The following is a 23,556-nucleotide window of genomic DNA, read 5'->3' as shown; positions in this document are numbered from 1 at the left end:
TTGAGCGGTTGCACATTTCCTCATTTCTTTCTGCCCTTATTTTATTTTTTCAATCCTCGGTGCTAGAGTGTAGCAGATTAAAGGAAAGCAAGACATTTGTGCTGGAGGACCTTCAGCCTGCTCACGATGCCTGGCTTTGAAACTCGTGGCCCTGGGGACGAGCAGTCTCTTTAGTCTGCATGTAATGTTAGGCAGTATTTTTTGAGACAGTGTTGCCTTAAGTAAATACTTTTAATTATGTTATGGGAATGAGGACATCTCTTCCTTACTTGCCATGCATTTTTAAAACACAGGCTTATTTCAGAATAAATGACCCTCTGCAGAATTTGTAACCTTTTCTGCTCTTCTGTGTACACGTATCTGTGCGTGCAAGCTTGAGAGCTGCCTTGTAGAAGTGATTTCTTCCTTACTTCCCTGACTCCTGTGCATAATACACAAAGGCACTGCTTGTGGCAACAGAAAATATATCGCTAGACTGTTCCTGCCCCTCATACGTTTCTGGGAAACAGCTAGGAATAAAAGATGAGTTTTGGATTGGATTGCAAGTATGGCACTGCTTGAACGTGCCCTGCAGCCTGGCCATCCAGCCCGGGGTCTGCTTGCAGAGCCGTGTCCGTGCCTCGAGCCACCACGGGCTCCTGGCAGAGAGGCAGCTTTCTGGCCTCTCCGTGCTCTTGTTCGTTTAAGGATTTAAACATTTCAGATAAGGGGGTTGAAGTGGAGCTGAGCACAGGTATGTCTCGGTTTGCAGCAGTCCCCCACCCTCTCACTTCACCTCCTCCCTGTCCCTCCAGCAGCCACCGCGGCTCGTGCTCCCTTCCAGTGATCCACAGACCGTGCACGTCCCTGGCAAGCCCCTCAGGACGCTTCCCAGCCTGTGCATCCTCCATCACATGAAATTAAACGCTGTCACCGGCTGCTGCTGCTGCTGCCCTATTCTATTTAAAGACAGAGCTGTCTTCCTCTCCTAGGAAGTTCAAGAAGGCGGCAGACGGGGGGCAGAGGCCATTTGCCTGCCAAGGGGAAAGGTTTTGGCTGCCACGCTCTGGCAGATGCCCAAGACGTTGCTGCTGTCCAGCCCTTTGGCCACTCAGCCAGGAAGGCAGATGCTGCTGAGCAGTGCCGATAGTGCCTGTGTGTTACCCAGAAGTGGCCCAGTGCCATGTCTCAGAGAGGAGAACCTCCGAGGAGGCCTCTCGTGCTAGGCCTGTGGTTCGGCTGTCCTAACGGTGGTGGCTTTGGGTAACCATCATCTTCATGTTGCCCCAGTCTCTGCAGCCACCAGCCTGGTTCCCGTACTGGATATTAAAGCATCCCCCAGTCGGTTCTGCTTGCAGATGGCGATGGCCTGCGGCTCTGCTGTGGGTTTGGGCAGTGCTTGCCCTGCTGGAGCTAGGCCTGGGAGTACTGACCATGAGGCAGTACCACATAAATAGTAATTGTGATTAATATTACGTGGTGCCAGCACAGCTTCCAGTGGCCCCTTTGGTACCGTGAGCTCACTGTGACAGAAGGAACAACCTTCTCCAGGCACTTTTCCCACCCTAACTTAATGTGGGTAGGGGGCTGGACACACCACAGAAACCCTAAGGCAACTGAAGTATCTCTGTGACCAGATTAATCTTCCTACAGCTAATTCATTGCTAAGTTGCAGGTGATTCTGATGCTTTATATGCCTTTTACATGCACAATATGAGCAGAATGACCTTCAAAAGACTAATAAATAAATACAAACCTCTTGGCAGAAGCTGGAGGGAGTGACTGAAAAACTATGCTTTGATGGGGTTCAGGTATGTGTACGGTGGAGTTATGTTATAGATGACAATAAATCCAGGAAACCCCAGCGGTTTGAAAGTTCTGGTTGTGATGCTCTTCCGATAATTACATCCCTAAACATTTTGAAACAATTTCATCTCAAGTAATGCACTGTATTATTTGACATGGACTGTACTAGGGTAGCTCACGCTGCCAGACCAATTTCCCTCCTTTCCTGCTGCTGATGTTGATTTGTTCAGCTGATTTTTCACCTCAGTGAAGAGCTGTACATGCCATACACACAACACAAGCTGACCAGTGTCTATATAATAAGTAACGTACAGACCCACTTATCATTAGCATTTACATCATTTGTAGTATGAATATTCATTCAAAACTGATGAAAGAGGTAGCTAGCTGTCTGAAAGAATCAATGTGTTAGGTACAGAAAATTTTGCCTAGCTGAATTTTCCTGAAATGAATGAAATACCATCCAGCAGTTGATGGTAGAGATGGTTAAGAATAGAAAGAAAATATCCTATAAAGATTTTTAACATATTTAGTAAAGATAATAAAAAATCTCGGTGACTGATAATCAATTCAGTCTTATGACCAAGTAGTCATATTTATTCTTGCATACTAAAAAATCATAATCATTTTGGCAAAAGACACATATTTATTTTGTATTTGCTTCCTACAGGAGTTCATTAGACTGGGCAGTCTTAGTAAATTGTCCGGAAAAGGTTTACAGCAACGAATGTTCTTTCTGGTAAGCGAGAAGGCGATTTTTCTTTATATGTTGACATGTAACTGTAGCCAACTATTAAGCAAACTGGAACTGTGAATTACAGTAAGTATTTTTAAACAGTTGGTTAAATCAACAAAATACATCACCTAGCTGTTTGTTAAGAATATATGTTTCTTTCCAAAACCAATGTTCTCTTTGTCAGTGCTTACAAAGATAAAACTATTTATTTTTATATGACAGTGTGAATACCATGATAAAATAATAATACCTCCTAGCAACATTGTCTTAAGTATTAGAAGAGTCATTACAAAATGAAAAGTGGCACCAGGGTTAGTGATCATGTCCAGAAAAGAAGATAAAGAATAACTCTGAGTGATATAAAAGATAATCCACATAATGCTCTCAGGACACATTACAGAAACAAGTTTCTCCACAAACCATCCAGTTTCAACCCGGGTATGCCTAGCGTGTTGATGGGTCTGCCTTTACCTGGAGATACATTTAGAAGCTATTTCACTAGGAAAAATTATCTCCTCCCACCATCACTCGCAGCATTTTCAGGTTGCAGCAATCTCACTCAGTCTGGAATCCACAAGAGCTGACCAGATGGTTTCTCCTCTCTTCCTGGAAAGCTGACTTGCTCCCAGGACCCCAGTCCTGCTGCAGCTCAGCTGTTGATGCCGGGGGACTGGGATGCCCAGCAGAGTGCCCAGATTTTATAGTCTGGTGGTGCAGGGCAGCACATAAAGAGTCAGAGACAGGAAAACTCAAACTTGATTCCTTGTGTGCCAAAGGTGAAGATGTATAGAAAAGCTTGCAAGCGTGCTAGATTTTATGGGGTCTTTAGCATTTACTCTCCCAAATGAGCCCAACATGTAACTGCTAGTTTTACCTTGGTAAGATTATGGCTATAAAGGTGCTAAAGAGGGAGCCTAATGAATATGGTGCATATTTCCTTGCATACCACCATTCTCATTGCCAGATGATGCCTTGATATTATACTTGTATAAAACGCTGAAAATTGAGACAAGACTCTTAAATCAATCTCAGTTTTTGGCAGTCGCTCGCACTCTCGGAGAAGTCTGTCATCTCCCTCAAGGACCAGAATCTTTCTTGGAGATAAAAGCCTGAATCAGTATTCTGTGACTCCAAATACATGAGCAATTATTGGCAAAATTAAATCCCCCTCTAGTGGCCAATCCACATCACTCCATGAATGATTGCTATTCAGTTGTAGCACTCTGATGAGAGTTGTTTCCCTCTACAGAGTATGATTCTCTTGATGCAAGAGCCATGTTTGAGGAGAACATCTTTTGACATGTGGTCAGTGAAAATTGACCATTATTTTTACAGCATGCAACCAAATGCAGGTGGACATTTGACATGTTGTTGTCAAACATGTAGGAAGTTCTATATGTCAAGAAATAGTCACTCCACCTTGACATTTCCAACCTAATCACCTATATGAAACAGGTCTCACAGCTTCCTTCAAAATACGTGGAGTGATAGATAACCACCCGAAGAGTAGAGTTGGACACACCTGTCTTGGGGCATGCTTCCTTTCCACACAAATCAGAATAAAGTATTGATGAAACAGGCTTCTCTTCCTTCCATTGCTTCAAACTGCCCCAGACTGTGAAAGGTCCTACGTGGTTTCACTGCTGTGGCTTGTTAATTTTGACCCAGAGATCATAAAGGGATGAGAACATATTGGAATATTAGAAGATATCAAGTGGAAAATTGTGAGAACATGCCAGAGAATAGCTGGGAAGGAAGGCAGGGATGGTAACAGATGACAATACGAGGTATTAGGGATAATACGAGGGATATTGTGGAAGCCAGTATTTTGGATTCTTGCATTAGGACTGCCAGTACCGGATAGTTTTCTTGTATTTACTATTCTGATATCTGTCTATGTGTGCCAACATAATTCTAACAATGCTTATTCTTGCTTTTCAGTTTAATGATATTTTGTTGTACACAAGTAGAGGCCTGACAGCATCAAATCAGTTTAAAGTCCATGGGCATCTACCACTGTATGGCATGACAGTAAGTATAACAAGAAGTTGAATTCATGCTTAAATGGTTATTTAAGGTCCCATCTTTGTTGCTTGCTCAGTTTCTGCTGGAGTGAGAGCAGTAGCAAAGGGTTGTTGTCTGATTCAGATAAGTTGTTGTTGTGGGTTTTTTTTCTTTATTTTTTCAGACCATAAATTTAATCATGATTCTTACAAGTGATTCATAACCAATTGCTAATAGAAACACTGTTTGAGGCAAGTAATCAGTAGTGGCAATTTCAATCCTATGAAAAAATGTTTCCTAGTGTTTCTATCTATTTATCTTAAAGCCAAGGTAGTGGGAAACTGCAGGCAGCAATATGTCACTCTGCGCCCTTTTGCAATTCTTCTGGAAAATAGACGATTCAGGCCCAATAGCCAGTAATAGTTCTTCTTCTTACATGATTTAGCAAATGTTCTTGGTGGTTTCAAAACTTCCATTTTCCCCATTACTTTCATTGGAACTTCTCATGTTCTCATATCTATTTTATACCATTTTCCTGATATTGAATTAGATGATCGCTACCACAGTAACTGAATTTCTCTCAGCACTGGTGAGGCTTCAAGTTTTATCTAACATTTCTAGGAATCTACTCAATTATTGATGTCCATTTGGCACGACTGGTTCACAGCAGTATTGTGCTATGCTGCAGTGTCCAAAGCACTCCCATATAAAAATACCATTGTCTTCCTTTCTTTGACAAAAAGCCATGCTTTTGGCTTAAAGGGTTATTGCACAATTTAATATTTTTTCACCTTTCAGGCTACCAGTTTTTTCTAGCTCAAAAAGTTGTTTCTGACCATCTCGCTTTTCTTTTCCCTAATGGCAAAAGCTTGTCCAGTTCACTGTTTCATCTTAAGAAATAAGATTGTTTCCTACAGTCTGACTGCATGTTGACTTTTCTCTCAGATAGAAGAAAGTGAAGAGGAATGGGGGGTTCCTCATTGTCTAACACTTCGAGGTCAACAGCAGTCCATCATTGTTGCAGCAAGGTAATTTGATGGAGACAACACACACAGTTAATGTTGAAAAAAGCTAGCATCTCATGTCTGTATTTGTTCATTTAAATTAAAATCAAGTTCAACTTGGGACTATTTCTTAGAGTTTGTTTTCAGCTTTATGCAAGCGATTAAAACCTGAATTTTCCTTGTTAGTACCCGTTCTGAAATGGACAAATGGACTGAGGACATTCAGATGGCAATAGACCTGGCAGAGAAAAGCAGTGGCCCTGCCCCAGAATTGCTGGCTAGTAGCCCACCTGACAATAGTAAGTAAATGCTAGAGAGGAAGTTTTGTTAATTTTAGTCAGTGTAGTCGGTGATTGCTTCTATGTAGAGTGGTGATACATGCTGGCCACAAGTGAATTTGATACATTTGAAGTTGATTTATATATATTTACATATATATATTTATGTACGTACCATTGTAATGTTTTTGTTGATGTTAGCAGAAAGTTTCACTGAATAGAGATGTGACTTAAGCATAATGATTTCAGGAAGTATTTTACGAGACTTGGGCAGTGCCTGTCCTTGGAAGGTATTAAAAGCACCGATGAAGCGTAGTGGGCTTTGACTCTAACACTTGCAGAAACACGTAAAAAATAATCTGCTTAACATCTGCACAAAGTTGTCTCTAAAAGTGTGTTTTGAAGCTAGTTCACGAGATTGTGAACAGACTTACTTGTTTAATTTTTCCAATTATATATGTTGTTGCATAGAGGAAGAAAGATGCTTTTTCCCTGCATTTCATAGAGTCTCCTGATGAAACTACTGTAGACCAGGAATCTGAGGACGATCTCAGTGCATCCCGCACCTCACTCGAACGTCAGTCACCACACCGTGGCAACACTACGGTGCACGTCTGCTGGCACAGAAATACCAGTGTTTCAATGATCGACTTTAGTATTGCTGTGGAGGTATCTGCCTCAGAACAATCTGAACTGCAGCTCCAGATGTGCTCTTGAATGACAATTTCCTTTTTGCTCCTCCTCAATAAGTGCTCTTTCCTCTCGGGGATGTTCCAGGCACACCTGTGATGTGAAACTGGCTCCCGTACCCTCAAACGATGCCCTCAGTCAAGGCACACACTTCTCACTCCCTCAGTGCATCTTTTCGAAATCAGTTAGAGCAGTAATTCTTACAGAAATAACTGTCCCCAAAGTGCTGATGCTCTTGAAAACTTGAAGCAGGTCAAACTGTCTTAATGCTTTCATTGACAGAGGCATTAAGTCATTGCTTGAGCTGAAAGGATATTGTCTTTAGCTGCTGCAGACAGTTTTGATTATGTGTATTACTAACTTACTTTCTTTACCTAGCCATCTTTTCTGGAACCTTGTCTCATTGCTCAGTCCCATCTGCTTTTTCTTTATTTGCATTTTCCACCTCCAAATAAAAAGCCTTTTTCTCCCCCTGATCACAGCTAAGCCAATCTGAAACACGTTCCCTAACTCTGCGCTTAGCGGACAAGAGCTAGACATTGGCTTTTCAAAGATTAAAATGAAAGACTCCTAGTTCAGTGCTTGGTCCAAGTGAGGTGGCAAGTCTGCTTCGGTGTTCCTCCTTCACCAGAGAGACACCGCAGGGAGCTCTGAATGCTTTATCGCAGTCCTCATCACGTGGAGGGTTATGTGAAAGTGGTAAAAGGAATCTCAAAACTATCAACATCCACTCAGGAGGCAGCCCTAATATATCAGCTCTCTGTTGCACTGGAGAAGATGCCCCGACTCAGAACTGAGGGAGATGCCAGGACAGATGGTGTTCAGAGTTTGCTTCTGGTTTTAAGCAGAAGAAATTGAAATTTGACAAAGGAAATTGTCAAAATTTAGAAAATCATTAGCAAATGCTAAGTAGAGAGCCCCATTTTGCTCCCATGCGGATGCATTTCCTGCTTTTTATGCCTTTATATCCTGCAAAGGAGGAATAGCTCAGCGTGGAACCGGCTCTCATATTTTCCCCTAACACATAGGGCTTATTATAAATTGATATAAAGTAAATTTAAAGTGGTGATTTATTCTAATGAGTAAAATGTTTGGTTAGGCAAATCTTTTTTTTACCTGAGATCAGGGTTCATTGTTCTTTACTTTTGTTCCTCCCTGTGACTCAAATGTGTGCAAACATGGTGGTGAAGACCAAACACACACCCTGGAGTTACTCTGTGACAACATCTTCAGCTCCACTGCTGCTTCACGTGTGGCAGGTCACACTCATGCTCACGTCATTCTGTTGGTGCCTTTCACTTCAGCATTATCGTTTATTTTCTTTGTGTCTCTCCCTCCTCTCTGTCTTTCTTGTGGTAGAAGATCCTCTCTCTGTCAGTGACTGTACTTCCCTACCTGCTGGACTGATCAGTGATCAGCGGCCTGTTTCCATTTCATATGTCTGCTGGTACCGAATGCAAAGCCTGTCCTTTTATGATATCCTCCAGAGTAATGAGGTAACAGAAAATTAAGGAGTATGCCTGTAACTTAGGTCACGGCGTCAGCAGTCCTCATAGCAGAGCACGGGATTATCTAAAGCAAAGGCTTTAATGCACAGCCAAGACTGGTGAAAACAGAGCAATATTTGCGAGAATATTTAGTTTGTAGTAGATTACAAACTAAATTATTAGCTCCTGCATTACGTAGTGAGAATGATGTGAATGGCTGTTTTGATCCGGATGCTAGCCCTAATATTCAACAAGGAAGGAGAAGTAATAATTCCCTGAGAGCTCCCCATCATTTGCAAGGTACAGTGATGCTGGACTTTACAGTAGATGGGTGAAAAGATTATTTTCTTCAGCCAGCCACTAAATATTGTGCCTTGTGTTCCTCCTCTTTGTTGTAAATTATCCAAAATCCAGCTAAGAACAAGGCTGATAGTCCTTGCTTTTGAAATCTTTGAAAAGTTACCGCGTTAACTCACTGGGTACTGAGAGCTCAATCTCTATCTGCAATTCCAAAGTACGTCATGATTTTCCTTTACATCACAAATTCATGTCAGACTTTCTGTTTTCATTGCTCTATTTAAGTATCATTTGAAAAGAACATAGACTAGGCTAACAAGACTGACTGATGTTTGGTAATATTTTACTGAAAGCCACCTTAATTTAAAAAATAGATGCATAAGTGTAGTAGTTTGAAGTTTTTGGAAGTACCCAGCTATGAACAAAAACATATTACTAAGTTAACTGCTGTTTAATGCTAGAAAAATGTGGAAGAAAAATACATCCATTTCACCAAACCGCTTTCACATTCAGCAAGGTCACATAGGATGAGGTAAAAGCAGCTGATTTTTTCTTACAGTCATTAAACTGCAGACAAACCTCACTTAAAGAACGACAGGTATTTCTAGTTCTGAGCTTACAGCCTAATTGGTGGAATTAAATAAGCTAAGCAGAAATGCAAACATCCTTTATGTGGGGCTTGGCTACTTTCCACCTGCTTGTACACCTCTGCACCATGCACTTCACTGGTTTATTTGCCTACGTTTGATCTGTTTCAGAATCAGCTGTCCGGAAATCTCCTAAGAAAATTCAAAAACAGCAACGGGTGGCAGAAGCTCTGGGTGGTATTCACCAACTTCTGTATGTTCTTCTATAAATCGCACCAGGTAACGCACTGCACGAGCTTGTGTGTGAGCACTCGGTTCCTGACACTTCCAACAGTTAGCTTACACTTGTGTTATTACAGAAATCCTCAATTCTAGGCTTTATGCATTATAAAAGAAAAATGATATTTTACACATAAGCAGGCTAGAGAAATCATTTGTTCATACACTCCATACTAAGCAAAAGCACTTAAACAGTGAATGGTGCAGACTGGCGAGTACATTTCTAAAGGAGTGGGTGTTTGCAGGCCTGGGATGAACACATGTGGTGCTCTGCAGGTGCCAGATGATGCTGCTTTAAGTCAGCTTGAAAGTAGTGAAAGCCTGCGGCTTGAGACAAATTTCTTACCAGGAAATACTGGTAGGATCAGCTTGCCGAAGATTTTTATGATAAGGGTCCCTAAAGATGGGCAGGCATTACCAAACAATTCAGATTGTTGCCATTGTATAAATCTGGTACTTTTTCCATGTGAATTCAGAAACACAATTGCCTTTAAACGAGTGTATATTTATTTTCCATTTCACTTATGTGCTCTCCCCGCCTGTTAACATTTGACCTCACTGCATTTTTCACCATTTCTTTTCAGGACAATCATCCTTTAGCCAGCCTTCCTTTATTGGGATATTCACTCACCATTCCTTCCGAATCTGAAAACATTCACAAAGATTATGTGTTCAAGCTGCATTTCAAATCCCATGTGTACTACTTCAGGGCTGAAAGCGAATACACATTTGAAAGGTAAGTCAGTCTTTTGTGAGATGGAATTTTGTAAAATTACATGATTTTTTTTTCCAAACAAGGTTAGTAAGTGCCAAATTTACTAAACTGATTTAGCAATACAGGCATGTAGTTCAGCACGGTAAGGGAAAGTAATCTTTACAATTTTAAAATAAATGTTAAACCTGGTAATGCTAGAACCAAGTGGTTGTTTTTGAGCACGCGTGGTAGCAATAGTAATAATCACTGCAAAACTTGAATTAGATGTAGGAATTGCACATTCAAAATTAATCAGGCTGGCTGTACATAGCTCTCTGTGTATCAAACACCAGGAAGCATATAAACAGGTCACAGGACTTTTTAGGAGAGTGTAGAACAACTTTGCTCTCTCTAGTACAACTGGCTGTAAAATCCACACCTGAAATGAAATCCAGCTTTTTCCCAGAAGCTGCTCGTCTTACTGTGTTTTGCCACTTCAGTGTATAATTTTTACACATTCCACTGAATTCTAGTTAGATGGAGAGCTGGGAAACAAGCACTGCTCTTCCTAAATTATGGTTTGAGCTTACTCATACGGGGAATTAATTTAGCTCTTTTGTATGAAGCATTAACATAACAAAGATCTTAATGTCCTCTCATAGTCAAGAAACCCATAATTAAGTTTTAGCCATGTCAGTCTAAAACTTTAAATAAGGCAAATTGTGGGGAAGAGGTAATTAAATAAATTAGTAGAATTGGAAAAAACACAAAAGCCCTTTCTCAGTTCTGGAAGGAGCAGTAACTGCAGCTAAATCACATTTTTTTGCATCAGAATCAAGCAGTTGTTTTCAACTGCTCATCACTTGGATGATCCAGAGGGGGAAAAAAAGAAATTTTGCACTTGCAGAACAAGTTAAACTATTAAGTTAGTGTATTTTGGGGCCCCTCTCCCCCATTCATCCTCTCTAAACCTCCTTTCATATATGCATTTGGCAGTCATTTGGATCTGTAGCCTCTTGACTTTGGATAGGGAGCAAAGTAGTAAGTACAACGATGTTTTCCAGAGACACTACAAATAAAGGTTTTGTACGACTAATAGCACAGGCAATGACTACACAGAGAAAAACCTTTCAAGAAATCTCTCCTTACGAATTTACCATGATTTTGCTTTTGTCTCTTCGTGCCCCCTGACAGATGGATGGAAGTGATCCGAAGTGCCACCAGCTCTGCCTCCCGCACTCGAGCTCTGAGTCACAAAGAGCCTCACGCCTATTGACGGCTAAACAAACCGCCGTGTCGATTGTCCAGCAGCTGCTGATTTTCTAGAGGACGTTTGAAACATTTCTCCCTCCAAGTTTAGTAAAACTTACGTTTGTTAAAAGAAAAAAACAAAACAAAAAGTATGGTTTTGCAGAAGCTCACGGTTCCTCAGCAGAACTGTGATTTCCGTATGTTGAAAATAGCTTACCATCCTCCCAGTGGCTGCGGTTCGTTTCATGTCTTGTATTTTGTCATTCTGTGCTGTTTTTAGCTTGTGCCAGTATTAAAATATTGTCCTTATTAGAGTGCCAAATGCCAAAAGACATTTTATTGCCTCAGAGATTGCACCTAAAAAAAAAAAAAAATGACTTCACAATCTGAAAACTTTCTCCTGTGAGGCAAACACTATTTCTTTTCTTTACATAAAAATATATTATTTTTTTTTACCATGTTAATCTGTAGACTGCTGAATTTTTAAATGTAGGTGGACTTTCACAGTATAGACTATAATTATATATACAGTAAGCAGTCTAACAGGAATGAGGTAACTTTCAGATTTCATGTTGTTGTATTTTTTTTTCTCCAGTCTTTCTACATTTAATCAACAAGGAATTACTAATTTTCTATCTTTAACAAGGAAAGAGTTTACAGCTCACTCTCATTTCCCTTTGGGGTTACAGCTCCATGTGGCATAAATAAACTATAGGATTCCTACCTAACCATTTTTCTTGGTGCAAGTTGACCAAATTGTTCATCTGTTGGCTTTGAAAAGTGAGTACTACTTGCAAGATGGAAAAAAAAAAAGTTTAAAAATAATCCAGTGCAATATTATTTGGGCTGTTAATGTACTGTGAATGGTATGTACAAGAAGAAATTAAAGGCTGTGGTGACATTCTGCTGTTTGTTTTACAGACTTGAAAAACAAAACCAAAAAACCCTGTATGCTACAAGAACCACAGCTCTTTGTAATTAATTGGTGGAGCGTTTTGGTAACTAGCTGGGACTAAAGCACTGTAAGCCGGGTGTGCTACTGAACCCCCCAAGCCTTCGCCATGCCTGCTGCACATCCTGGTGTGATGCCTGGTTTTGCTGTTGGATCCTCAGCCGCTCTGTCCCTCCTGGTGCTCAGTATGCAGAGGGACGGGCCCAATCCGCAGCAGAAATGCCCATTTTGTGCAGCTGGCTGTCACGGCATCCACTATCATTTTTTGCCCACTCGGAAGGGCATCATCACAAAGTCTGCTGTGAGTAGATGCTTTTCGTAACGCTTTAAGAAACGCTTCATCAGGAGGCTGGCATGAACTTGCATTCACAGAAGTTCAACGTGCTGGAAACACCTCTCCCCACTAAGGGCCTTTGAGCAAGCAGTGCTAGACAGGGGGGCCAAAATATAGCTGAATATATACGTAACAGAATATAACTATGAGAAATGAAGCTGGGACAATTCAGCCCCCAGCTTGTCTTCTTCTCACTATTCACTCTGTTAATTGCTTAAATATCTGCGTTGTATGAAGTGGCTTACGGCTTTGCTCACAACGAAAGGGAATAAAATACCTCACAGTAGCACACATACTGCTGTTTGAAGACAGTAAAGAAAGCCTTCTTTATTCTGCCCCTCCCCAAAGAAAACCTCAGTGAAATTAGAGCTCCTGGTGAGCAGCAGGATGTTGTTGGTCACGAAAAGTTACTCAGGACTGTGCTTTATACAGCACACACACACGCACCCACACATCCATGCATGTATTTTAATGTGCATACGTAAAATCTCAAGGAGTAGGCTGGGTTCCTAATTCCTTACGACAAGTAGAAGTCCCCCTGGCCAAACCTGAGCCACCCTGACAAAGGAAAATAAAAATTACAGCGTATTTTCTTCAGCTATGTATAAATGTACAAACCCTTGGGCAGGTAACTGGTTGCAGTTGCTCTTTTCCGTAGATATTTCCCCTTAGAGAGAAAGCTTTACCTTTTGGTCAGGCAGTTGGACCTAGCTCAGGTCTTTTATAACAAGCCATGCTAAGCACCTCTGGTGTATTCTTGTTTTCTTTTTTAGGGGAGGCAAAATAAATAGGACAACTGCTGGCTACTGAATATACATTACTTTTTTTTTTTTAACATATAGGACAGCTTTTTTCTGGAATGAACTTGAGGAAGAAATAGAGGATACCTACATATTTCATCTATTGCAAAAGCCTGTGGTCTACACCACTAGAATTTCAAATACAAATGACTGCTGGGTCCCTTCATCTGTCCTTTACAATTGTTATCTCTAACAGTGCTAACACCCTTTTTTGAAAAAATGGAAATTATATGGAGGGTCATGCCCTTAGTTCAGCTAAAATTGAATTTTATTTTAGATCACTGGGGCTTGTGGGATACACTCGTCATCAATGCCAGTTTTTGCTGAGCTCTCAAAAGAAGGAAATCAGATAACAGCTTTTCTAGTTACCATTCATTTTCATGCAAAGAAAGCCTGGAAAATATTTTTTCTATAACATCTAAGGCAATTTTTTTTCCCTTTAATAGTATGATTCTTTTCTTTTTTCCTTTTTATTTTATTTTTTTTTAATGGAGCCAGTCAAACTTTTGTTTTTTTTAAATAGTACATTTGTCAGCATTTCTCCAGTTCTTTATTCCTAAGGTTACCCCAAAACTGAAATAATGGTAAGAGAATAAAAGTGACAGTCTGGCCACTCTCATGTGTGTGAATAGATAAATCCATGGCTTACCAGAAAGCTGTGACAGCCGACCACTTACTGCTAGCCCTGACCGACATCGGAGTGCTGCCATCGACTCAGGAAGGCTTGGAGAGGCATCGGGTTCCCAGCTTCGTGCAAGGTCAGCATCCCATAACCAGCCACACCATCCTCTTGGGGCAGTGGTGGAAAAAACCCAAACTGATCACTCCAAGAGACTCACTCTGCTTGTTACTTGTTAATACTTGCCTTGAATAATCAACTCCTGGCTTCAAATAATGAGCGCATGAAAATGAAACACAGACTTCACTGTCAGACTCAGTGGGATCCACAAAGCCTGCACTCCTGTGGATTTTTTTCCCCACGGGGTTAAGCATCTCTGTGGTTTGTTTCATTAAGACATGAGTCACACTGAGACACTCAGACCTACTTATTTTCACAAAATTTTAATTAATTACTTAATTACTGTTAAGACCGCAATCCGTGTTCTCAAATTGAGCTAAAATCAGTCAAAATGTAATAAAGAGACTGAAAGACAAGCTAGCAGGCAGAGACAGGCATTGGGATTGCAGACATCACAGTAAAGTCTCTGACTGGGAGAAGCTCTCACAAGGAAGCACTCATTTTAGAAACAAAACCGGGGCAACATCCCAAAGTTCTGTCTAAAACAGAGAAACAAGCAGAACCCAAAAAGCCTAATTTTGACCCTTTTTCCTTTCCATGCAGGACTAATTATGTGGTCTTCCCTATCAAGAAAAAATTGATAGAGGGAGAAAAAAAAAAAAAAGGGCAGTTTGGCCCTCGCACATTTTTTTAATAGCAGAAAATAGTCATGGAATAGCACTATAGGAGTGCAAATGTTAGAAAGATTGTTATTCAGTGATGTGGGTGATTAAAGATGCACTACTAGGGGTTAAGGTAATGCAACGTGATGCAAGCACTTCATCAGTTTCACGGGGCTGTTAGGATGCCACATAAAAAGCAGGTTTTCAATCACTGCCATTTGTGAATTGGCACGTTGCCATACTCAAGGACAAACTGTCATAGAAAACTGCATACATTAAACCAAAACATTACACTATCAATCACTTGTATGTGTGTATTAAAGAAAAAGATAACTTTATTGAGAAGTGAACTTCCCACATGGGTAGGCCATCTGTGAGAGTTAAACTTACTGAATTCCCCCAAATATATTCAAGTCTTGCTCAGAAAGCGTTGTTCCAGCTGAAACAAGAGTTCTCTTGTACAAATTCTGAGATCCTTACAATTGAAAACTGAATGCTGATTTACAAACTTCCTGCTTACCAGTACTGACACGTGGACAATAACTGACCTAGAAACCCACAGGAGCATCCCCTTCGGGGAAGGGACCCCGGAATCTCATCTTAACTGACCACTCAGATGGCGAGATTTCATTAAACGTTTCCTTCTTTATTTCTAGGTCATGTAGTTTACAAGGAGCTTTATTACGTTGGTGTCGAGTGACAAAAGTAAAAGTTAAGTACATGGTTATAAACAGGCAGCAACGTTACAGAAAACAAGATATACACTGTAATTGTCCTCTGTAATCATGCTTAGAAAGAAGGCAGAAAACCATTACATACGAGTTGTCTACTGCATACGCTCAGTGCAATTACTAGCACATCTGCAAAACATAGTTAAAAAGAGCAAGCTTGCAGATTTGTGCTATACTTCAAGCTCCTCCCCAGCAACTTACAAAAATAATTGTGATTGTACTCATCCTTGCATTATACCTGTGCTTATTAACACTTCTGATGATCTCTCAACGGTGATAGTTTTGAAGGCAAAAAATGTTTCCTTAAAAGTAAGGAAAACGTGAAACCTTTACAAATTTGTATCGTTATCTTTAAAAAAAAAAAAAACCAACACCTAACGCCACGGTAAGGAGTAAGAGCTAAGCCAGACGTTTCACACGTACATTAAAAGCACAGGCAGATGAAGGAGTTGGGGTGGACAGGCCAGGAGGTGAACTCAGAAGACGCCGGCTTCTTTGCAGCCAAGTGCATACCCTTACCTTACCCCTTGCCTACAGAGAAAGCGAACACCCCAGTTAAACCACCCCAGAGCCATGGGGTCAGCCGGCCTTACCCACATATGCAAAACGTTTGGAGCGGCAAGGAAGCCATGGCACTTCAGGAAAGCACTGCTCTGTCATCTACCGAAAGCATCCTCTACTACACTGATCACGTCTTCGTGCTTTAGTAAACCGGTGACCAACTACAAAGTGCAACTGCGAGGGAAATTAAGTTAAAAAAATAGATTACACATCTGATCGTTACAAAAAGCAAGCCTTCAGTGCAAATGACTGGGTTTATTTTCTCTTTAAACAGAAAGTGAGTTTATTGAACGCTTAAACCTTGAAATCCCTGACAAGTAAGCAGTTCTACTGGTTTTGCTGTTTGCATAAATAGGGCTAACCTGTTGCTTAGTACAGTCAAGACTGAATGACGATGCATCGCCTGCAAAAATTAAAAATAAAAAAGTCGGCGCAACTTTATAACAAATGTTTTCAGCATGAGACAACCTCTCAAAAATATCAATACCCTTATTTTTCTGTCAGAAACCGAGGCCATGCTTCTTTCAAACGAAGCTCTTCTTCTGTTACAGATACAGTTCTCATTTGTAAAGCATCAATACTTTCCAATAGCAAATGATTGTAATTTTACATTCAAGATACAGCACACTTTTTGTCAGTGAATCTCACTTTAAGATAGTCTATATTTAAATAATCTATATATTACATATAAAAATACACATCTCTACCATAAACAAGGTCTTGTCTTTTTGTGAATGTCCCAGCCTTTTGGCTATTCAGCCTTGCTGTGTGTCTTACTTATTTCAAGCTCCCAAACCAAAGGATACAACCACCAAGCAAATTCTGTCACCACCTACTCAAACAGAGAAGTATTTCCTCAACACACAATCCCGGAATGCAACAAAATATGTAACTTAAAAATATATGTATTCATTACTTTTTAAACGATTGGTCAAAAATGACGTACCTTAGGACTTCATGCAATTTCCTGATTGAGAAATTCTTGAGATTCCAGCTACCACCATACATTTAACATCTCTGCTGAATCTCTGAGGTCTACGCAACTCCAAGGAAGCTAACTTTAATTTCAAGTGCTTACACTGACAGCTTCCATTTTTCTATTTCTGTTTTGAATGCAAACGCATCAATTTCTTTCCACATGCTATAGCAGCACGTATTTATCAGATGGCTGAATGTTCTGACACAGAGATGTCAAAAGGTGAATTTCCCACTGCACGGTACTCAGCTGCACGTCTCACAACAGAGCTGACTTCATTTCCTGGAGGGTAAGCCTAGCCTTCAAGTTTAAGAGCACAGAAAACATGTTTAACGATACCGATCAAAGAGGAGTTACAAAACACTGCTCAAATGTATGCATTGTTCAATTTATCTTAAATTCGCTTAACCGTAAAGAAAAACCACGCTGGCAAATGTGTTGTGTCTAAGAATATGGCTACAGGAATGAGATACCCATTTCTGTCAACTATTTTTTTTTTTAGCTTGCTCCGAGTTTCACAGCTCTGTTAGCATAACAGCGTCTTTAACACTGTTAAATTACTTAATAATTAAGGCTACAAATATTCATATAATAATGGCTAGCATGGTGCTGTGAAGTCCTGCACGACAACCTCATCAGATCCAGAATGATTAGAGACAGAGTCTTCTTATACGAAGCCAGGTAGATATGCCTATGCTTATTTTAATCCTTTGCTCAAAATCTTGTGTCTTTATTTTTAAAAAAACACACTGAAACAGATGAGGTACCTCACTGTTTAAAACCTAAAATCATCATTTTATTTCCATTAAATGAAAAAATGGTCTCTTAGGTACCAGAAGAATAAGCGCCTGCACATAGCCTGGATGAACCATGCTAAGGTAAACCTTAAAGTAATATTGTGGGGGAAAAAAAGCCACCTAATCAGCCCTGTGAATAATATTACTATTTCCAAGGAAATTTAAAAGCTTACGTCAGCTATCCAGGAGCTGTCACAGGAATACTTGGAATTTTAGAATTCAAAAAATTTTTTTTTCTTTTATTTTTTCTCTAGGGTTAGTAATAGGACATAGCATACACCACTCTTGGCTCAGTTTTGCAGTCCTTCTGTCTGATTTCTATCACTTTCAGTAAAAGGATGCACAGATTTAGGCAGCAAGACGAAACACTGAATACATGGATCATTTTTCTCTTACGCTGCAAGACATTAATTTTAATGACAAAAATAGGCGTAATGAAGAAACATTTGCCACTGTCTTAGAGCCAACATCTTAATGAGTTTTCAGAATAAATGCAAAAAAAAAATTTATTTGTGTGAGCATTCGAGTGTGTTTAGGTGGAAAAGAGATTTTATCTGAATTTTCACTACAAGCTTCACAAGTATCTATTACTAAAATTGAACAATACATATGGTTCAGAATTTGCATTGGCACCATTTAAAACTGAAGACATGAAAGAGCTCATTCTGTAGGAAGAAAAAGAAAAAAAAAAACAAAACAGAATAATTTAAATTTAAAGCTTTGAGAGACAAGGTGTATTCAATTTAAAACAACCAGAAGTAGTACCATAATCAGAAAGTCACACTCTGAATATAGATAAAAAGGAAGAAGTACTGGAGAAACAGAATAAAACTGTGTCTTTGCTGAGGTACGAATAGAAGGTTCCATTGTACAGGATTAACTATCTTTCAATGGCAAATCCTTCACATACAAAAAAAATCAATCCAAGACTCACTTATCACGTAATTCAAGATTTACATGTAATAAAGGCAAGGCAATACTCAGTTATGGCCTGTCAAATATTTACCCCACTAACATTATCTACAGAAGCACTTTACCATTTTGTACACAGTGATTCCTTATGCACGTTGAAAGGCTCTCATTTAAAAAAAAGACATTATATACATATCTGTACACAACTCCAACAAACACACGCCGTCTCCCAGTGGAATTCTTAAAGCAAGATACCTGAGGTTTCTCAATATCTTCAATTTCTCTATCACAAACCTAAATATACATTGCAAATTTTACAAAAAGACACCTCCCTGGAATATGTGCATTGTCATTAAAAAAACTATAGCTTTAAGGAGCTGAAAAAGACTGCCTCCATCTGAGAGACTTCATTTTCACTCTTGCACGTTTAGGAACATCCTTCCGCCAAAGGACATTCTGGTGACTGAGGGGCGAACGACTTCAGGACGCGCTTCTTCACTGCAGACACCATTGGATCTCCGTTGTCTTAGAAAAGTCAGAAAGAGTACTTCAGTAGGATGAAGTACTTCCTCCAGCTAGTGAGTATCTGAAGAGGAAAAGAAATCATTATTGTCCTGACTTTCAAAGCAGCAAGATATAACAAGCAGCAACTAGAAGTTATTATCCTGTTACGTGCTGTCGAAGTCCCAGCCTTTTTCCTTCCAAAATGACATCCAGCAGTACTGTCAAACTTTAAGGAAAAAACCCATAGATCTGAGTAACACATAAAATATGCTTAATTACAACATTATTGCTCTTCTAGCAGGAAAAACAACCTGTGTTCAAGTGTGTTATCAAGAAGTATACAATGATGCAAAAATTCTGTAGGCTATGGGCAAAATTTAGTGATTCCAACTTCCCTACTCATTCCTAATTGTTCCGAAATATCACTGGGGCAGAAAGCTCGTATTTCTTAGTCTAACCAGATACTTAAACCATCTGAAGAAAAACAAGCGTTTTAATCATATTAAACTTCCAATCAACTTTATGGAATATAAAAGATCAGAACTGAATGGGGAAGGTAAATGGATTCAATTCATTGAGCAGATCTTCTGAGAGTCCCAACAAACCCATCTACCCAAACTTGGGAAGTACAGGTCTAACCAATCATAGGAGGAGTGAGTATATCAATAGAAACACATTGTTGAAGAGAGTCATTTTTCAATAATTCACTATCAAATGGAGAGAGGATTTTGCCCATTGCAATTGGATACAATAAATGATTAAATGATGCAACAGTGCATATGTTTTGCAGCTTTCAAATAAGAAGAAACTGTCTTTTCAGAAGCTGACTAGCTCCAAAAATACTCGTCAGGCTGTGGAACAGTTCAAATTCATTTTTAAGGTGGATCCTGCCATTCATTCCTTTACGGAAGGAGTGCTAGCATGTTGATGTACTAGCTCAATACCATCCCTAGGGTAAGAGAAACTTCACCCACACATGACCCATAAACAGACATTCCTCATGAATGTTTCTTTCACTCCTTCAAAGAAAAGGGAGCGTCTGCTCTGACTGTTGCAATAAGGTATTATGGCTGAGAAAAACAGCAAAAAGGCCGAAGAAGCAGAGCCATGACAAAAGGAAAAAAAAAAAGCAAAGCAGGTATCTCCTAAGACAAAAACAGTAACTGTTGCTGTCATGACAAGTACAAGTAAAATTATCTCTGGCATCCACAAATGAAGTGCCCAGTGAAAGCCTATCTCCACAAGATCATTTTCAGCTGAAGTTGGGTTGTTTGTTTTTTCGCTTTGCTTTGGGTTTTTGTTTTGACAAAGGAAACAACTGTAAGCACAAAAGTGTGTTTTCCTTTATTAAAAAAAAAGAAATCCACTCTTTCCATTTAGTGCTAGTCACATGCTTGTAGAGTAACATCTGCCGTTTTCTGTAATCTTTAGTGAATTATTTCATTACCTCTGAAGCCTCTGCACAAGGTGTGACACCATGTTATCTGCAATGCCTGGAGAAGCCTCTTCAGCTAAATAAATCGCCTTTCGCAGTTCTTCTATGGAATCTGTGTTACCACCACACACTTCACTTTTCTCTTTCAACTGAAAGAAAAAAAGGAAGTGACACATTAATAATACATTCATAGTATTTCCATAAACAACATAATGCAAAATCTTGGTAGAAAGTGACTGCTAGTGTTCACAGTGTCAAGATTTCTTTCATTATACACCCTCACATCCTGAAGACCTTCCTGAAGTTAATCTGTGCAGTAGTTATTTGGGTGTCATTCATCCTCACAAGATTTCAATCATTCATATATCCTTTTCATTCAAAATTCATGACACCACCCCACAAAACATGCACTGTTTGGCTGGAGCTGCTTGGTGTCAAGATGTGTTGCTCACACGTGCACTTTTGTACACATCTTATACAGCTATGGGTTACACTTAGACACCGAGAGCGCATTTGTGTGAGCTCTGTTAGAAAATGCTTTCACTGTCAACATGTGCAACAGAAAATCCTGAGTGCTCTCATCTTCGCCCTGAAACAAAAGATCCCACAATCAGACAGGAACTGGGGGTTTGAGAGGGAAGGTCTCAGTGCTCAGCTTATGCAGGAGCTGGTATAACGTGCAGAGCATGACTGGTGAAGTAATTTCTTGGAAATCCCTAAAGAGCTTTCAAAAATCTTATCAGGGTCTGGGCTTCCTTAGAAGAAGGCGTCATTTTACTAGCAGTAAAGGTGAAAGAAGGCATGGTCATCTTTCAGGGACGGGCTTTCCCCAACAGGCTGGATGTCTGCACTTACAAGTGTCTCTCCACATTTATCACTACAGCAGTTGTCAAGAGGTGCTTTGCAGCATCCCCTTAAATCAACATTATTCCTTAGAAGGGAAAAAAAATGGTAAAAAAAAAAAAAAATACTCCAACAGGCTGTGCATGTAAGTGCTTTGGATCAAAGGGCATCTGAGTTGTTTATACAGAACTGAAGAACAGTGGAACAATTTCTCTAGAAACTCTTCAATGGGTTTAAGAGATTCCTGTGAACGCTGGAGCTATCGCTGGTCTGCATTAAAAAAAAAAAATTACACGTGCACACCAGTAATGAAGAAAGCTTGGTGTCAACACACGGAAAGGCTGCACCATTTTCTGGGATGTAATTTGTGCATGCAAACACTTTTGGCCCCGGTCAAGTATAGCAGAGGGTTTTGTTACATGGAATAAGGACAATCCCCAGTAAGCAGCAGAAAGCAGAACTGGTGTATCAGGACATCTTTTGGAGTGTGGTATTAACACAAGACATTCCAGAGGGAGCAAAGTAGCAGTGAAGTATTTCAGAGGTGTCCAGGGAGAAGAGACATCTTCCCAAGCATTAAAGTAGCCTTTCAGGACTTTCTGAAGTCGATTTTCAACAGCCGTCAGCAGCTACAGCTCAGGAGGTGCCATCAGCACTGAGGAAAAGCTCTTACTTAAGAGGAACCTGAATCTTGCGAGGGAAAACACAGGAAACAGTGATGGTTCTGGTTCCACGTTTAGTGATGGCTTCTAGAGAAGATGTTAGGGCTCCCTTCTGAAAACAACACAGGTCTGGAGGTCTTAAAGCACATGGCTGGGACAACAGGAAAAGATGAGGGCACCACCTGTGTACAACAGCTGACATACAACGGCAGCAGCTCGCTGAAGATAACAGATAACTGACATGCATGATAACTTTATTCATTCCCAGGAGTTTTGTTTTGTTTTTAAAAAACAGCTTTGCTTAAGTGCCTCAAACTTCAGACTGCTACTAGCACCAGAGGCCGGGCCCAATAGTTGAACAAACCTCTTCAGCCACGGCTCCTGATTAAGTTGTATCAGAGTTCAACTAAAAAAACAGGATGCTGAGCACAACCTTCCCCTGTAAGATTACTTAAAGACAGCTGTTGGTTTTTACATCTACTGTCTTCTATGTCAAAAGTTTTGAAGACACCATGACAACAAAAATATCTAGTTTTGTTCTTTTTGGAGAAGTTCTGTGGTAACTCATTAATTTAGCTGGCAATAATTCCTGAAGGTGTAGCTGTGTCTTCGCTAAATAAATGGAACCCTGAAATGTAGCACACTGCTTTTTCCAGAGGGCAGAGAATTGCCATGCCCTTCAGGAGAAGGAAACCCTGCAGTGAAATTCTGGAGCAGTTTGGGAAAAGTTGTGGCTCTCCACCAGTAGCTGCATGAAATGGGAGCCTGAAGCATGAACCAACAGCAGACACCTGACTAAGACTTCTCCCACTACACAAACCAGTGTTTGAGGAAGAACTTTTCTGTAGCTTCTATACACTGAGGACATGGAAGTAGATAGCAGTCTTACAAAACACAGTGAAAAATGTTTCTGGGGACAGAAAGCAGCAATAAATGGAATGGCAAGCAAGAAAGGGCAAAGAATAAGAGAGCAACTAGTCAGCAATACCACGGGAAGGAAAAACCCAGAGCAGAGATCTCCAGAAGACGTGTAGGAAAAGGCATGGTGGAGAGAAAGTGAAAATAAAGAAAGGATAAAAACGGAGGATGGACTGAGGAAAAGAGCGGATGTAAGACCCACATCACGCTTGATAGGGGTGAGGGAGGAAGAAAACCTAAAGGAGATGTGGAGCAATGAGAGAAATATTTGGGAGATGGGAAAGTCAGGAGTATTCTTCCTGAGCAGCATGCAAAACAACCTTCTGAATCATGATTTCTTTCATTATAACAAAGTTAAGACAACATTCTCACTAGAACAACTTTATTTCTGTAATGGTTACAATGGTTGAAAGCATTATTTAAATAAAATCTTTAATTGCAAAGATAGGGTGAGAGGGCAGGGTTTTTTGTTTGTTTGTTTTTAAGATAGAGTTCTATCAACATTTGTAAATGATCACATATAAATAAATATCTTCCCCTTCATATGATTTTGATTTATCTTAGTATTTGGAAAAACAAATATAAAACAACAGAAAATTCAGAATGGAAACAAATTATAGTTTTCAATCTGAAATTCG

The 23,556-nt window shown here is 40.0% G+C and overlaps 2 protein-coding genes across 6 annotated transcripts in view; one reads left to right on the top strand and one right to left on the bottom strand.

Moving 5' to 3' along the window:
- Positions 1–11,996, top strand: part of FARP1 (FERM, ARH/RhoGEF and pleckstrin domain protein 1) — a 195,021-nt gene extending 183,025 nt beyond the window's left edge. For 3 of the 5 annotated variants that reach the window (XM_032207726.1, XM_032207725.1, XM_032207724.1), the window contains exons 20-27: positions 2,456–2,524; positions 4,463–4,552; positions 5,471–5,553; positions 5,716–5,828; positions 6,313–6,476; positions 9,040–9,147; positions 9,732–9,883; positions 11,036–11,996. In XM_032207726.1, coding sequence (XP_032063617.1) covers positions 2,456–2,524; positions 4,463–4,552; positions 5,471–5,553; positions 5,716–5,828; positions 6,313–6,476; positions 9,040–9,147; positions 9,732–9,883; positions 11,036–11,117 — 861 coding nt within the window. In that variant the 3' untranslated portion in view covers positions 11,118–11,996. Of the gene's footprint in view, positions 1–2,455; positions 2,525–4,462; positions 4,553–5,470; positions 5,554–5,715; positions 5,829–6,312; positions 6,477–7,856; positions 7,994–9,039; positions 9,148–9,731; positions 9,884–11,035 lie in introns of all 5 variants that reach the window. The other 2 variants (XM_032207728.1, XM_032207727.1) reach the window with 2 other exon arrangements.
- A 3,208-nt stretch (positions 11,997–15,204) lies between these two features.
- Positions 15,205–23,556, bottom strand: part of STK24 (serine/threonine kinase 24) — a 52,244-nt gene continuing 43,892 nt past the window's right edge. The window contains exons 10-11 of the mRNA XM_032182339.1: positions 20,508–20,644; positions 15,205–19,142 (exon numbers count right to left, since the gene is read on the bottom strand). Coding sequence (XP_032038230.1) covers positions 19,106–19,142; positions 20,508–20,644 — 174 coding nt within the window. The 3' untranslated portion in view covers positions 15,205–19,105. The remainder of the gene's footprint in view (positions 19,143–20,507; positions 20,645–23,556) is intronic.

This window comes from Aythya fuligula, chromosome 1 (genome assembly GCF_009819795.1).
Source record: "Aythya fuligula isolate bAytFul2 chromosome 1, bAytFul2.pri, whole genome shotgun sequence".
Lineage (NCBI taxonomy): Eukaryota > Metazoa > Chordata > Aves > Anseriformes > Anatidae > Aythya > Aythya fuligula.
Note: the sequence above shows the minus strand (reverse complement) of the source record. Positions and strands in the feature narration are given on the sequence as shown.